Below are 18,115 nucleotides of genomic sequence, written 5' to 3' on the forward strand. Positions count from 1 at the left end.
TAGGGAAGAGATGTAGCCTAGACCTTTCGCCACCTTACAGCCACTACCTGTCTTCCTATTTTAACAATATTTCCAACAAACTGAGATATGGCCTTAATTTCTATAACCTGATCATTCAGGCTTTAAAATTTTTCTCTTATATTTGTAGTGCTTTGGAGGTCACGCAGGCATTTTATGCAGACTGCTGGTACACTTAATCATTTCAGCAGTTTCCTGCAGTAAATCAGGAGACATTACATTAATAAAAGATGGGGCTGTTCCAGCTTTGATTCATAATGCTGAATCCTCATCTACCTGGCTTAAAAGAGTCCTTTAAAAAGGCCAGTTTTCTCTATGGAATTCTGAGTATCAAGGATATGTTTTTTCTAACACAAGGCTCATGCAGAAAATATACATCCAAGGCCAGCATCTTGAAGCTGTGTAGAAGGTGCAGATAAAGAGCACACTAGAGTGATAGAGAAGCAGTGCTAACTGGTATCTGCACCACTACCCAGCCAGAAAGACCTCCTCTGAATATACACCACTGAGATACAGGCATACCATGCAAATAAGCATCTCATATGACTGTTTTACCTCCATCAGTGCACTTCTTTGTCTGGCACAGTACAGTATCTGGAACTCTATGTAGTCATATTCATTGAGAACAAGATCCAAATATAGAAAAATGTCAGGTCTGAGAGGGAAAGATTGGACAAAAGTAGGCTTAACTTATAGCATATTATTATTCTTTGGTTGCTTCTTCAAAATACTTACTAACCCCTGTAGACAGGATGCAGCTAATGAAAAAAAAAAGATTCAACAGTTTATGTTTTCTGGATGTGACTTGTTATTGTATTCTCTCCTTGCTTTCACTTTTATATTTCAAATTCACTTTTGCTTTCACTATCTCTCAGTACAGATATAATTCCTGTGAAATAAGGATAACTATGAATGATATGCAACTTTCAAGATTACGTTGCTCCCATGACAGTGGTCTTGCCCTTGCTAAAGGAAAATAAAGCAGGTTTTCAATGAATACAGCTGGCAAAATGTTTCTGAATAACAATTTCCCACTGCAAACGCTGTTTCCTTTGTAATGTAGATTTTGTCTAAGTATTTTAATGAAAACTACCAAGTGTTTTGTTTTCACTTGGTACTGAAACCATGAATTTGAAATATTTTTTCTAATTTTTTTTCCATTAGAAATTGTGACTGACTTTTTCTTGCAATTTTGAATAAATTCACAATTTCTAAACTTACAATCACACCAGAATAGATTAAAAAAATCAATAATTTAGGGCCTTATCTTACAAGGTGCTGAAAACTCTCTTATTTCTAATTCACATGCAGTATGGTGTGGGTGTTGGGTAACATACACAACTGGAAGTCTGACCTCAACTCCTGTGCAAATTAAGCAGAAAGGTATGGATAACAGAGAAATAATATCTCCCCTCTGGCTGCCAGACATAATGCCAAAATACATCTGTAGATTGTGACTCTTATCACTAGGCAGTTGTGAGCGTTGGTTGCAATGGCATGCCACACAGATCAAACCCTGTGGTAGTGCCAAAGACCATCTAAGGCCAGTTATTGGAGGGATCCACACTGTATTTGTGTATATATTTCCCACTAATGGGCCTTCATCCTGATCAGCCAGAAAGGAGAACAGGACGAAGGCTACTGGTGCTGTTTGTGTGTGCAAGAGTGCTGAGTGTTTCTGTTTGTGTTGATCTGCACAGCTGGTCATGTATACATATGCGTTGTATACGTGTGTTTGTGGGTGTACCTACTGGGCACATGCTGCGCCTCTCTACTGGTTGGACCTGGGGAAATGGAGTTGCAGCAGGCTCATCTCTATCAGGCTACCAGATTCAGCAACCCATCACAAGAATGGAAATGCTTCCATGTAGGTTTGAGTAGGAAGTTACCACTATGAAATGCAGATTTCCCCCTTCCCCTACTTCTATATCCTAAATCACAACAGGTATACACCTGTTGTACACACCTGCATGCACTCCCAAGCCACCCACACAAGCAAGGACTAAATACTTACATATGTTCACATGAAAAAAGAAAGTTTTTTCTATTAACAACAATAATAATCGGTAAGTTAGGCAGTATTTCAAAATATTTTTGTTTGCTTCACTGAATGCAGCCAATTTCCATCCTTACAATGACAATTATGAGATCAGTTTACTTATTACAAAATATAAAATACAACTAAAATAATTTCAGCATCTCACTAAAAATATATAAATAAAAAGAAAGAAAAGATAGAAAATGTTTGAATAAACAGTGATTGCTGATTATCCCATACTCCACATTATTTATATTTTTCAATTGAAACATCAATTTCTATCAAGGATCTGTTTCTGAATTGGAAAATTTATCATTAAAAAAATTGCATGGCAGACTAAAAAAAGTGACAAGATTTTAAAACCATAATAAACATTACAATCTTGATCCATTATGCTGAACACTTATGGGTGTTTTTTCCTGTAACCCAGATGGTTAAAAATTTACTCAAAACTAGAAAGCAAACCTAAGATTCATAATAACATAAGAACATAAGATTCGTAATAACATGATTCCGAAAGCTGTTTCTTTGAGGCTATCACTAGACTGAAATCAAGCTCTTCTGAAGAGAGATGACTGATTCTTCAGTGCTACTGGGCTACACAGTGTTTTAAAAAGACATGACAATGAACCTGTAGAGGTCAGGTATTTGGTACAGACAGGGTGAGGATGCAGAAGACAAAATAAAACAGTGAATGAACAGTGAGAAAAGACAGGATGTGTGCATGGTGGGAAAAGAGCCTAAGGAGTACAGTGGTAATAAAAAACAGAAACACTAGACAGGAAAATACAGGCTTTTGGAAGAAGATTGGTTGTGCAACTGGATCTGGGACACAGCTAAAAGATCAAGGAGATGGTGCTGGGTAAGAAGAGATTAGGAGGAATGGGGGTATCGGAAGGGGATGTTGCACCAGTTGCCATAAGCAAAAAAGAGCAGAAAATACAGTGACACCTAACAGCTGTCTGTAACTGAGTAGCCTGACTGAGTGATAAGGGCAAGAGCAGAAAAGGACAAAGGGGGAACATCTTCATTCACATGGCTAGTAGTAGATGAACAGAATCAGCCCCTGCACACCCTGAAAGACATTTATGTTTTTGTTTATACGCTGCAGGTTGAATATTCAAATCAAGAAGTTCAGATCAAATCTGGCTCAAACCCCAAAAGTAACAAGAGGTCCCCCCATCCTTTTCTAAAACACCTCTACATAAAATAAATCTTGTGATTTTAATTCAGCCTCATCATTAATGGGGAACAAAACAACTTTTAATTCATTTGGCAGTATCATTTTAGTAGCTTCTGCCTCAGACCATGAGAAAAGAAAATAAAACTTAGCCTGAAATACCATAGGACTAATAACATAGAATATTATCCCTGAAAATTTAGAGGTGTTTAGCTTCTGAAATTAGGTTGGCACAGAAGTTAAGGAGATTTGAATACTAATCTTCTATAATCATATGTTTAGAATTAGAAACAATCATTAGCTCCTTAATAAATACAGGAATATCCCTTTCTAGGCATGGTAAGTCATGAGACAGCTGACCTTAAAGCTCTCTGCTCTCTCTTGTTAGTTGGAGTTCTTTTACATTCAAAAACTTAACAGTGTCTTGTAATTCAAACCACTGCAATTTTCTAACTATGGTTCATTAATTGGTCAACTGAACTGATTTCAGTAGTAAAAGGCCATTTTACTCCTAGATGTGCACAGTGTGTGGAGAGACGACAGAACGGATTTTATAAACACAGTTTAATATTTTTATATGATGAGCAGCATGAGTAAATAACAATTATATCAAATCTACACAAAGATGCATATGCATTACCAAAAACCCCAAATCCCTTTCAGCCTCCTGAATGTCCATTTTAAAAGTACAGTGCTGTGCACCAGTTGCACAAGGTAAAGGTTTCCTTCATGATTCATGCATTCCCCAGTTACCCCTGCAACGTTCAGGAATGTGGCTAATTGTGTCTAATGCACATGCAGATTTTCAGTTCTTGGAGCACAGCTATAACAAGCAAATTAAGGTCAAGAAAGTTTTCACAGCATGGAGTTTTAATTTGTAAGCTGAAGTGAACAGCAAATGGGGACCTCTACATCTGTCAGCGCATATGGCTTCCAACTAAGGGAAAAGTTTTGCAAGCACCCTCCACTGTGCAGAAGAGTGCTAAGCTAAACAAGCTGTGTGCAGGGAAGTGGTACTGTGTCACATATGTGTGTGGCTCTGTGTGTGTGTGTGTGTGTGTGTGTGTGGTTGTGTAGGAGAAAGAAATGGGGGAGGGGGCAAAAGAGGGAAGGGAGTCTGAGGGAGCTAACAAATGCTGTTTTTGCCAAGAAATACCGGCTACTTTGTATCTCCACATTTTGTTTTTCCTCACATCATCCTCACAGCTGCCAGCCAAACACCTAAATAACAGTTTGTCTCAACACCAGGCTCATCAGCACGGTGCACTCTTTGTCCTGCTCAACCCAGGTACAAAGTCATCCTGTCAGCTCTTCCTTTTCTCTCCCACTTTCTCTACTTGCATCCTTTAGAGAGCTGAGCCTGAACAAGTAGTTGGGCATAAAAAGCCCAATCTTCTCTAGGTTAAAGTGTCCTATTGAAGTGTCTCAGGATCACAGAGATGCTAGGCTGAACATTAGCTGTATGAAATGCTTCCAGCACTTCAGCCACAAGCTCTTTACGTGTCTCACAGAGAAAACATCCCTTCTGCATTCATACATTTTACCAATTTATATAACAGTATTAAAAGTCAGCAGTTTCTTTTCTTCCTCTTGCATCTGATCAAGTATATTTAGGAGCGTATGCCACCTGTGCTCTGCATGTGGAACTCCCACTCCCACCGGATTCTAATAATAATAGCAATAATAATAAATAACAATTTGTTACTTATGTGGTGCCAGGACCAGAAAGCTTCAAGACACCTGCTAAAGTATATGCAAATGGAGCACACACACACAAAACAACTAAGTAAATTCACCCTCAGGTACAAAAACCCCTAGGTTTAAAAATAAAGATTTTAGCAATATACAAATGCAGGCAGAGCTTTTCAAAAGCATGTAGGAGCCAATCAAATCCCAACAAAGTAAAAATAAAGTACCTTGTTAAGTCCTAATACATCCAACTCAAGCAATCTAAAGTGTCTAGTAGCATTCCTAGGGGTTTACAGGTAAGCTTCAGTTAAGCTGTTTCACTTAAACTAACTCATGGCAAATCCCACCACCACCACTACCTTTTCTACCCATTCAGATATGGTTTACTTGTACCTTGCTTTATAAGAAAAGCTAGCAAGTAATTAGTAACGGGTTTGGCCTTCTGCTCTCCTGCACCTTCTGCTCGAGTTTATCTTTACCAGGACACCTAATATTCAGCTGGTAAAAATCCAGTGGTGCTACTGTTGTCTTAAGCTATACTGTAGACTGTCCTCAAGCACTTTATAACTAATGTGACAAACACCAACAAAAATACCTGAGCTATGTCAGTTGCATAGATTTCAGTGGAAATTATATAATTGTACCCTTTGGCAAGTGTTTTCATGGAAAATCCTACTATAAACGGGATGCTTGCAAGGACAGTGCAAGACAAGGTGTTCAGGGAACACAGCATCAGCCATTCAAATGTTTGTTTCAAACTCCAGAGGGTAAATTGCATGGACTGACCTAAGTTGCCAGAAGCTGTCTTCAAACAAATGAAAACCAGGTTCTAATTTCCTCCCAGCATTTCACATAAGCTTGTTTCTAGCCAATAGAATCTCTAAATTTTGCAGTATACTGCAAAAAAAAACAACCCCAAACCAAACAAATCAACAAACACCACCAAATATGTGAAGAGAGTGTAAAATACCCTGAGATGACTGGCAAATTGATGATGAAAACCCTCTGAATGCTTAATCCCATGAATTGGGTGTGTGGGGGGGGGGAAATCACCAGATTTTCAGGGCTTTATTTAAGTCTTACAAAAGCACACTTGAAAATTTTAATTTAGTTTAGGTTCTTCCTCTCCAGAAAGTCCAGAAGTTTTACTTCAGCTTTCAACTGATTTTTCTTCTTCAAATTTAACTTTTCCATCCACTGAAGTTAATTACACTCTTTTTCAGTCGTAGTAAATTTATTACGTTGAGTTAAAAAAATCTTGCATAGTAAATGATAAGAATAACAAAGCAAAGGATGTAAGGCTTTGAAGACAAATAACAATTTCAGAGTTTTTGAAAATAGGGTATGGGGAAAAACGTAGTTATTAAATGCAGGTGAATAAGGCAAAACTTGGAAAAGCTTTCATTAAAAAATATATTCACTCCATTCATAGAGCCAACAAAAAGTCTGTGCTTCATTTAGATCCTCAAAATAAGCCTAGGCAATGTCGGTTTTCTTTTTACCTTATATGCCATATATATACTTGGATATCCCAAGGTGAGAAGACCAGGCCTCAGATTCAGCAATTTAAAAGAAAAAAAATGTACATGAGAGGAATTTGATGTGTGTTTTACACGTGCATATTACAAGCAATAATATCGCTTACTTTCAAGTATAAAAACGTGTGCAATATCGTGTGAATTTATTACATGCCAGTACTTGTTTCTCTCTCTAATTCTGCTGAAAGCATACAAACCTTCCACTGATGTTGGTCTTTTTAACATTTAATCATTGGAGTTCCATTAGCAATTAAAACTGCAAATAACAAGGAATTCTCCACCTTTGCTGAGCTCCTCTCAGCATCAGAGTCTAAATTAAACTACCACTAGAAAAATGCTTTCCAAATACCACGATAGGCAGGCACTGACAACTCCAATGATTAAATAGGGAAGGTTGCAGCACAGAAATGGCTGCATGCAATGGAAGGAATCTGAGATGTTTTAATTTTATTGCTTTGTTTAGATAAATACACATTTGACGTAATCTCTTGCAACAAATCTACATTGTACCATATTTAATATATTGCAGAATTGTCTGTTTTTTTCAACTTTGATTAAATCTTATTGTGGTTTCACTTTGTTCAATCTGTATACTTCAGTGGAATGTCAGGGTTTTGTTATATAATTTCATAGTTTTTCTATTTAGGCCTTTAAACAACTTTATGTCATTTTGCCGTATTGTGGCATATTGGCATATTTCAATTTCCATTAAACCTATAATTAAAAATTACTGAGGATACTACAGTTTTAAAATTCCAAGCTTTAGGTTTTATCATTTGAGTGGTTCCCTACGTTCAGCTATAGAGATCAAGTTTAATTTCTTTTTTCAGCTTAAGGACAAAACAAATACCCATGTGGACTTCTACCCGACATCTTTTTGTACATCCTCAGGTTGTTGTAGCTGCAAAGATTACAGCAAAATTTGATTTTTATTAAAAACAATTCTAATTTAAAACACTAAGTTTGAAATTTTCTATCCTAGTTAAGGATTTAATAGGCTATATAAAAATCTTTAATAGAACTTAAGAAGGACCGTCTCACAAAATTTATTTCTTGTATAAACTTATATGGCCTCATTAATATAACATAAATACAGCTATAATGTCAAAAATATATCAATTAAATATTTTATTATGGACTTATATTCATAACAAATCAGGGAAGCTCAAAACTTCAATTTCAATTTCAGCATAGGAATTCCCTGAGATACACTAGATATGTTGTCATTGTTTAAACCCCTGTTTAAAATACAACAGTGTTGTTATGAACTTTGCCATATGGAGGCATATAAGAATAACTCAGTTATCCCTGCCACTAAAATAAAATTATAAAGAAAATCCTCCAACTGCAATGCAATGTATATAAGATTTTTTTCAAAGGGGAATAGAAAATCCACTAAAGCAACTTCTTGAAGTTGTCATCATTTGAAACTGTTCTGGCAAAACTCTACAGATTTGTCATTGTTTCATAATATAGCACTATTACCTAAGTTATGAAATAATATTACTGCCATTAGTTATATCTATAATCATAGAAAGCGATCCCAATTTGTCCTCTCTTCAGCCAAGTCTGCTGCCAACACAAACATTTCTTGACAGCTGTAATTTTCCTGAGAATTCCCAAATTAAATGTTCAACATATTTAAGTCCAATTGTAAAATAAAAACATGCTAATAAAATGTGGAAATGGAACTCTTCAATGTAATGCTCAAACCCCATTCAATCTGTAACACCACTACAAAAAGCAAATGGAAAACATGGTCTACGAATAAGAAATGGTGATACTATTACATTTTTGTTACTGCATTGACAGCGCGATACATAACTGTTTCTCTGACATATTTACAGCCTGAGAAGGAAAAAGAAAACTCTGAAACACACACTTCTTAAAAGGTTCCCTTACGTATATCATTGCCTTTTCTCTCAAATGCATTAAGCGCAATCAAGAAACCTCACCTTGTTATTCTTCAAAGAGCAATCTCTTAGTTTCTTTCCCTGTAGACTGATAAACATTGGTGACTGTATTCTCTGTTATAGTAGAGAACACTGAGATATTTAGAAATGGTGATGAATTACCTCTGGGAATAACGAATAATAATATTTTACACTTCTGTAATCTTTTCATACAAAAGCAGTAAAACACTTGACAAAGGTGCGTGAGTATCAGGGTAACTTTACAGATGATGAAAGAGAAAAGCAGAAGGTGAAATTAATTTCAGCAATGGAAAACTGGGAAAAGTGTCTTATAATTATATTCCACAGACTGTGCAATCTGTTTTCACTTGTGTCCTCTGGGTTGTGGTAAGTTTAACCTGCACACTTTGCAGTGAAACTTGCTCAATTTCAGACACCAAGTCGGTGGCACAGTTTGGAAGAACACAAACTGCCTTTTGATCTCCAGACATCAGCTAGGAACTGCAGTAGTTCAAGAACCTCATGTGAAAGAAACTAAGAGTTTACAGAAGCCAGTCAAGAGAATCTCAAAATCTTTAACACAGATACAGGAACAAATGAAGGACAGTACCACACATACTAGATATTAAGTATTTATATGTGACAACAGAATTAAATTTGTGAGGTATTTGATTATTTGGATAATGATTGACCAAGAAAATCAAGGTTACTTTCAAAATTCAGCTTTATCTTGAAGAGGTAAAGAGCAAAATCTGTCTTTTATTGTTATAATTTTATTAATATTAGTGGTAAGACAGTCTACGTAATGTAACAGCATATGATTAATACTAAGGCATTGTGATTTTATAAGGTAACCAATAAATCTATTACTAATACAAAGGTTATCTTATTTTACACCAGGGAATGACTATATTGGCTGTTTGCAATCAAGCTGGCTTTTTGACCTTTACTTAAGAAAAACGCCCAATTTATTCTTCACTTCTGAATCTTCTGGCCTCTGACATATTCTGGTCATCTTACTTCCCATCGGCAAGACTAAACCCAACTTGGGCACATCCTATCTATAATTTTTACCCATGCTTTAAGCTGCTAGATTTTTTCTTATCTAGAAAATGTACCTCATATAATTTAATATAACTAATACACTAAATAAGTTAAACTTAAATGACAGGTATACAAACTCTAGTTTCTAGTCCTAGTCTTGATAATATGCCTCTCTAAAGTTTTCCAAAGGGAAGAAACAAACTACGTTCTGATGACTTATTTAAACTTAATCAAACTAAATTTAAAGGCATTTTCTGCAGGTACTAGCAAAACTGTGCCTGAGAACAGAACTGATATTTTTTTTTGTAGAACCCAGTTTTCCAGACCATGTATAAAAGTAAATGCAGGCAAACAGACACTTTGCTTTTTTAAGGAATAATAAAAGTATGAGGCCAGACAAGTTTGTATATAAATAAAATTAATTCCTCTCTAGTTTTGGCTGCCCTGAATCAAGAGGTATGAATACCCATGTTAACATTCTGTTATTCAAAATAAGACTGTTAGCAAATCATAACACTTGAGACTCCTTCTAAAATTCTGGCCTTGGTTTTTGTCTCTGTAACTGCCCTGTTCAGTCTGTCAGAGAGCCCTTAAGGTCAAAAAAATCCAAACTGTATTTTGTTACTGTATGTATATGTACATGCATTAGTATCTTGTTTTATTCTAGCATTGTTTGAGGAACAAAGTTTTCATGGAAATTGCACAATGAAAAATAGAAGCTATTTAGACCAGGGCACCCTTTGTTAACGAGACATACGGTCTTCCTTTGGTACTTGCAGGCTCCACTTCATTCCAGAATACAAATTCTGTTTATTTTTTTGCCTCTTCTCTCCACAACAGTAAGAGAACCAAGAGAAACTGAAGAACAAAACTTAATCCTTACAACAGTAAGAATCCTGCCATTTTAGACAAGTTGGTGCAAAGGATTCCTGAACAAATGTATGTATGTTTATGAAGATAGGGGTGTGACTGCAATGTATGCCAGATGACCCAGTTATCTTTAATTTTGCTACTTCAACTGCTTACAAAACTGAACAAACAGTGGTACAAGTGGGGAAGTACTAAATTCCTGAAAGACTTGTGTGGCTGACCAACCTGTTGCAAAGAATCCTTTCATACTGTCATCATTTTCACCCTAACCTAACTTTTCCTATGAGGCTCAACAACAAATTCATGGGTTGTGATGCAGGGATCAGGGCAGCAGTCCAGTACTGAAGCACCAAAACCTGTAAATGGTGAATCTGAGTCTAACAAAGGCAACTATACAAGAGGTTTTAGACAGATCTCTTGAAATATCTTGAATCTGATTCTTTGCCTTTTTCACAGGAACTATCTTTGAGACTTGTTTTGTGTTGTGAGGTTGAATGAAAAAAACATCATGTTGTAGTTATGAAGCAGCCTGATTATTCAGTTCAATAATTTGATCTGCCTGGCCCACTGACTGATCTTGGCAGCAACTGGTCACCTCTGTGTACCTCAGTTTACTGCCCTATAAAATGAAGACAAGGATACTGCTGTTTTCTAAAGGATTTTAGAAGTTTGAAGTGGAGAAATGATTGTTAGCAGCCACAGTGAGGAACATCCAGAGTACTGACAAAACATATTTCCAGTACAGTCTTCATTTCAGAACATCTCTTCACAATTCAAAAAAACCCCCTCTACTGACATGGGGGAGTGGCCACTCTGACATAGGCCTCTACTGACATAGGGAGAGTGGCCAACACATTCACAACTCCAAGGAAACTGAGTCAGTATATCACAGCAGTTAAGAGTCATCAGTAATGCTTATTCTCTCCTTTACTCCAAGGACAGGAGATATTAAGCATGAATATTGGTATCTAAGTAAATATTACTTAGGTATCAACATGTAAAATATTATTGCATGAACATCTAAAATGTCATGGATGGGCAGGTAAAACAGATAAATGCAAACTTTGAGAAGCAGCAAGCCACTGCATTCTCTAAAAGATAAAAATGAAGTATTTATCCTCTTTTCAAACAACATAGCATTACTATACTATACTATACAGATTACTACAGTCTTTAGCTTTGTATTGAACAAGTTCCTCTTAATGCTCAACTTCTATAAACAGTGTAAGGGCTATAAATCTACTCTTTATATTAATACATAGATTTGGAACATTTTGCTATGTCTTGTGTTTTACTTTAAAGGAATTTTAAAGTTTTTACTTCAGATGAGTTTAGAGTAGTTTTTCATAATTTGATTCAAAATTGTGCTACACGCAAATAACTAAATAGCACCTCTGCAAAGCCAGCTATCTAAATCTCTGAAGCACTTACTGATGCTGAGAGTGAAATGTCCCATTACAACTGGATATATGGAAAAAATTCCAAATTAGTTTTCACATTCAATTCATAAACTTGCTTTCGCAAAAACTGGTAGCCTTTTCTGGAAACTGAAAGAACTTCTATATGCTTCTGTGATGTCAAAGATGAAATCTCTGCTTGTGGAGGTACAATCTGTAGCAAGAACACGTCTGCCAAGACTCTGGCATTGCTGATATTTTGTCTAGACAGCCTTTGAATATGACTGACACAGGAACACAGCACATGGCTGAGGAAACTGAAACTTATGGACGAGCTTTTTAAAACTTAGTTAACATACAGGATTTTGGAAGTATGCCTAACATCCTCCAACCATTCCTCCTGGAATCCTCCCCAGGAATCTAACAGAGTTTTGTTTCTTGAAGTCTCTCAGTTGTCCCAGGGGACATAAAGAGAGGTCTGCTTAGGTAAGATGCTACCAGAGGTATTTGGACATAAGTAAATATTGTTAAGAAGTGGAGAGGGCAATCTGCTGGCTACGCACCAAGAAAGGCATTCAAGTAGTTGTGTCCATTATTCGGAAGGAATCAAGACTATTAGGAACTATTAACCTTTTCTCGACTATCAGACTTGACTATGGGTAACACATGACATCTATGAGCTAAAGGACAGAAGTGACTAATTGCAGTTGATAACTGTTCTAGTCTTTATTTTAGAAAGCATTACATATTTACTTGACCTTCTGGGCCATGTCAGAAGTAGCCTGAACTATGTGTATGCTTTGGTGGGAAAGTCCACATGAACTTGTCATAGACAGCACGCTGTAATTTCTTGGGAAATAATGAATATCATGCACTGTCAAATGTTACTTCCAATGCATGACAAACAGCCTTAGTTCACTTAATACTCCAAGGATTTTTAGAACTATAAAAACAGAGAAAAGGGTGAAGGAGATTCAAATACAAGGTTGTCAGCTTTTAGCTTTAGTTGGTTCACATCCAATTCAACTGTCACTAAAGTCAACAGTTCCGCCTTAACTTAATGGGATTTGACTCTAACTTCTATCAATCAGTATCACTGATGACACTGTTCAGCAGCCCAAAAGGAAAAAAACCCCAAACTTAGACATTAGTTTGCATTCCGGAAAAAATCCAGGCCTTAAGACACCCTTTTACAATGGCAGTAAAAGCACCCATTATGGCTATGGATCCTCAGAGGATCAGCCAATTTTTGGCACTCAGCAAAAAAAATTGTCTTGGTTAAATAAAAAATATGGTAGTTCTTTCTTTTCTCTCTCTAAAAAAAAAAAAAGGAGCTCAATGAACCTTATCTTAACCCTGATATAGAAATTTGCACCCCCGACCTACTAGGTTAAGTGTCTAAGTTTGGTTTCCAAATTCACAAACTTGACCTACTGACTGGGTATCAAGTGTGTAGGCAGTTAATATAGCAATACTTGTGAAACAAGAATGGGGTGCTGTGAAAGGTTTTATCGTCAGGGAACACTGAAATAGAGACTTTTTCAGACTTTTCTGTAACTCAGTAGGAACTATAAAATGTATTGTCTAATTACACTGTGGATTCATAAAAAAAAAAACTTGCTTTGATCTAGGTGCTAGGTGAAAGTTGCTATCTTATTTCTGAATCAGAAACCAACTTTCTCCTCCCATCTCCCCTTTTCCTCCCACCCCCTCTCCTCCCAAGCGCACTAGAAACAACACTGCTACTGAGGCAGCAAGGCTATGAAACTGGGGGCAAAAATAGCCCTTGACCAGCAAGGGCCAGCTGCAGCACCTGGGGGCTTCCAGTGGGCTTACACACAATAGCTCACGATCTGGATCCTTATGAAGAAAGGTGAAAAGAAACATCTTTGGTTTGATAGGCAGATTTATGAGTTTGAAACCAGAGCTAACTAGATGCGGCAGGCCAAGCCGCTCAGTGGGTTTTGTGTTGCGCTCTCACCAGCACCTGCCGGGGAAAGACTCCTCTGGCGGGCCAAGGGAACAAGACGTGCTTTCTGCTTTGACAGCACATTTTATGAGGTGGGAGGCAAACACTGGGACCAGCAGGTTCTGGTGTTTACTGCCAGCCCTTAAAAAGAGAGGAAACATGGCAGAAGTATGGCCATGACAGGGCGGCAGACACGCTTTCCCCACAGGGCTCCGAGCCGCTGTGGCCTGCTTCCGCACGACAGCTCCTGGGCTTTGTCCGTGTCTGTCTCCTTGCAAACCACCCAGTTCCGCGGCCGTCGCGCCCGCCTGGCTCCTCTCACGGCTGGCCCCGGGGCCACAACATGTCGCCGTCCCGCTTTAAGGTCACCTCATGGCGCTGCCGTCGAGCGGGGCCGCGGCACCGGGGGGCGCGAGCCGCCGGGCCCGTCCCCGCCCCCGCGCGCGGCGGCGGCAGCGGCCGTTACGCGGGCGGCCTGACGGAGGGGGCAGGGGGGACTTACCAGGTCTATGAAGGTCAGAAATTTCCAGCTGCCTCCATAGGTCTGATGCGCGGGCATGTCAATGGCCTTGTAATTGCACAGGATGGAGCAATAGGACAGGAGGATGGCGGCGCGCAGCACCTGGCAGGGCACCAGCGCCATGTTGCACGCTGCGCAGGGGCGGCCTCCGCGGCGGCGGGCTGAGAGGCAGCGCGCGCGCGCGCGCGCGCGTGTGTGTGTGTGTGGCGGGCGGTGTGTGTCGCGCGGTGTGTGTCGCTCTGTGTCAGTGCGTGTGTTGGTGCGGGCGGGCCCCTGTACGCCTCCGCGCCGCGCTCGGCCCCGGCCGGGGCGTAGCGGCCGCGCTGGGCGGCGGCGGCGGCGGCGGCGGGTGTCCACCGGGGCCGAGGCGGCCGGCGGCGGGGCGAAGCGGAGCCGGCGGCGAGGTGCCGGCGGCGAGCGGCGGGGCCGGCGCTGCCGCGCGCCGGCGCGCTCCCGAGCCGCAGCGCTGTCCCCGGGCCGGGGGGAGCAGGCCGCGCGTCTGCCGAGGGGCCGCGAGGCCGGCCCCGCCGCTCTGCCCGGCGCTGGCAGGTGGCACGGGGGCGGCCGCGGCCCTCCCGCCGGGGACGAGCATCCCTCGGGCGTGCTCGGCCAGGCGGGAAGCATTGAGCGTGTTTGTGAACTTGTGCGTGGTAAGAGAGATCATTTTCGGCACCTGGCTGCCCGCATTCATTTTCAAACAAGAAAAAAGAATTTGTAAGAGAAAATTCAGAATCTGTCCTTCCCATCTGCAATTACGTTTTGCAATTACTGTACAATGAACTGCTGTTTCGCATACGCGCTCCTGCGGCCGCCGCCGCCCGCACGGCAAAGACACGGCGGTCGCCCCGTCTGGCGGGGCGCACCGGGACCCGGCGCGGCGCTGCCCGTGCGGGGGGCGGGGCCCGCCGCGCGCGGCCCAACGGCCGTTGCATCAGGCCGGCGGCAGGCGGGTCTTCGGCGCGATCAGCTGACCGCGCCTCAGCCAATCCGCTGCGGCGTGGCAGCGCGCGGCGCCGGTTAGAGCAGGTGTCAGCCCCAACGGCCCTCGGTCCGAGCGGGCGGCGGCGGCGGCGGCGGCGGCGGCGGCGGCGGCGGCGGCGGCGGCGGCGGCGGCGGCGGCGGCGGCGGCGGCGGCGGCGGCGGCGGCGGCGGCGGCGGCGGCGGCGGCGGCAGCAGCAGCAGCGGCAGCAGCAGCAGGGCGTGCGTGCGTGCGTGCGTGCGTGGGGGCGAGCGCAGACAGTTGTAGAGGAGCAAACGCACAAGCGAGCCCACCTGATAAATGCCGGTTGAGCTGTAACTCCACAGTTACGGTAGGCTGCTGGTTCATATGACCTCCACTGTATGTTGAGAACAATTCACTGTCCTTTTGTGTATTCTTCTGAGGAACCCTCAAGTCCTTCATGTCCCTTAGCAGCAAGCCTCCCACTTGTTTTGTTTATATTCAACACACGTGCACACAGACAATTCCTAGAAGTTTGCATCCTAATACTTGTAAGCGCCTCGAATCGGGGGCCTTATTATCCCAGTATTAAAATGTTAAGTCCAGTATCTGTGCTGTTAGTGCTTATAACTAATCTCTTTGTAATACTGTCCCAGTGACCAGAAAGTTATTAGGAAGGTTCGTGCCCTCAGCCCTGACTCACGATGGCTTTTTCCTCCCTGAGAAGGCACAAAATACAATTACCAGCAGAATCAGCTAGTCTTGGTGACAGGAAGGATTTGAATTTCGGTGCCTGTCATGTTGTGAGGGATCCTTCAGACCACATCCTATTCTGTTAGTCCAGGAGCAAATAAAATAAGTAGCAAGACACTGAAAGACCTCATGAGAGCCAAATCAAGTGAAAGATGAATCTTCGGTAAGTAAGCACTGGTGCAATTTCAGGGATTAGTATTGATACCATCCTTTGTCTAAGGGCAATGAATGAGAGCTTTTTCTGCCAGCAGAGATTTGACCACTGAAGGGATCGATGTTATGAGCAGTTGCGGTTAAGGGGGTCTTGTTCTTGGACTTCTTCACCCTGAAAGAGAAAGGGTCTTAAACTGTTTGACTTGAGAGTCAGTTTAATTGCTCCACCAGCTGGAGAATTTATCACAGAAGGAAAAACACTAAGTAGCAGTGACGTTGGGGCTTGAATTAGACAAATGACTTCTGTAAACGCCATTTCCATACATCTGTCTTTTGCAATAAATATTTGAACAATAAGTTGCTTTATCATAATTATGCTACAGGGAGGCAAAAAGAATCAATGATTCTGCAATGTGTTCCCTACTTTTATTCATCACATAGAGTCAAGACCTCTTGATTCCGTATCTACAGTGTTCAAATTCTGAAAAAATGAAGGATTGTCTAGGGCAACCCGTGCCAGCACTTATCCTAAAAGAAATTAGCACATTTTAAGTTCTCTGCTTATGGAGGGGAATTGTATTTCAGGTATGCACAAAGAATCCACTAGGAGCATGTAGCATGAGTTTCCTGCTATATCATTAGGTTATCTTACATATCAGTTTACAGCCACAGCAAGCACATTAGGCAATCAGACCCTTCTGTTTTCTGTGGTATGTATTTTAGTCTTACGGATTAAAAGAGTTTGGTTTCATTGAAGACTTAAGGTTCAACGTAAGAGGTATCTGGATAAAATGTTATGGTCTACAGTACATAGAAGACCAGACAAATGAGGTTAGTAGTGTGCCCCAATACAAATGGATCGATAGAGTAGACCAGTTGCTGCTAGGGATTTGATGCCTGTGCTGTAGGTATTGCATGGGGCTTTATTGCAGATGAGTTCTTATCTGGACCTGTGGACTGAATGCTCATTAATGGCTGGAGTGCCTTAAGTGAATGCCTCAAGTACATCTGCTTCGCTTTTATCCAAACAGAATCCAGCTTGCATTCTAAGACTATGTCATGATATGAACCAAAGCACAACAGTATGAGTGCAAATGATCAGCAGATTTACTTCTAAAGTGCATTTGTTGATCTGAAGTATAATGCTAGTGTAGAGGCACTCTTAGTGTGCAGTTCTTGCTGGACTTGAGCTTTATAAGCTCTCAAAAGCAAGTACTCTATGCAGATCACTACAGCATGACTGATTACAAACATATACATGTACATGCTCATGTCTTGCAATCAGCCTCTGACATGGAGTTTTTTTGAGTTGTCTAATGCTTAGACAGTTTATGTCCTCTACTGTTCTAACTGCAACCTCCTGCACCTATGTAGGGGAGCTCACTCCTGGGTCACCTCTATGTTGCTAACATGGCACCACAGACATTAATGCGCACTGAACATCACTTGCTAATTGCCATTCCCTGTTATCCTTTTAGTCACATGCAGTTAAACATCTTCCAGGGTTTCAGCATCCTTAAAACTTTTAAAAAAGGGAAAAACTACCCATTTTGAGAGCCCCATTTTGAATGCTTCTTCAATTCTACTATCTCTTCTTCCATAGAGACTTCAGTAAAGCTCACACAAAATCCTAGCCTCATACAAAGAAAAATGTTCACCCAGCTGTGTAGGCCAAGGTGAAATTTTAAGTGAAGCAGAATGGGTAAACACTTTTGTTCCCCGTTTTCTTCTTTCAGTCAAGAAAATCTCAAGGCAGGCTAGCTAACATGCCAGGCTCGGCCAAGCTTTTTCCTAGTCAAAGGCTCCTCTTTGTTTAGCATTTCTAGACCTTTGAAAGGAAACTTAACCCCTTTGTGGGTGGGTCCTTTGTGCCTGTGTCCTTTTTAAAGGAATATCTGTTGAATCTCTGGACAGTATTATAATGAGGGCTAATTAGATTGTAGGCTGCCATTATCCTTTATGGGCCACGGTGGAGTTTATACTTCCCAGCTATTGAGAAACAGGCAGCATAGTCTTTTGTGACTGTGGCTGAAATACATTTGCAGTGGATTTGCTTTTCCTGTGGGATTTGGTCTTAAATTCTTTCAGCAAAG

At 40.8% G+C, this 18,115-nt stretch overlaps 1 protein-coding gene across 1 annotated transcript in view; it reads right to left on the bottom strand.

Annotated features, from left to right (window-relative positions):
* AIG1 (androgen induced 1) overlaps window positions 1-14,388 on the bottom strand; it is a 130,061-nt gene extending 115,673 nt beyond the window's left edge. Inside the window, exon 1 of the mRNA XM_067293629.1 lies at window positions 14,159-14,388. Within this exon, the coding sequence (XP_067149730.1) occupies window positions 14,159-14,299 (141 nt within the window). The 5' untranslated portion in view covers window positions 14,300-14,388. The remainder of the gene's footprint in view (window positions 1-14,158) is intronic.
* Window positions 14,389-18,115: the final 3,727 nt, after the last annotated feature.

Source organism: Apteryx mantelli, chromosome 3, assembly GCF_036417845.1.
Source record: "Apteryx mantelli isolate bAptMan1 chromosome 3, bAptMan1.hap1, whole genome shotgun sequence".
Classification (NCBI taxonomy): domain Eukaryota; kingdom Metazoa; phylum Chordata; class Aves; order Apterygiformes; family Apterygidae; genus Apteryx; species Apteryx mantelli.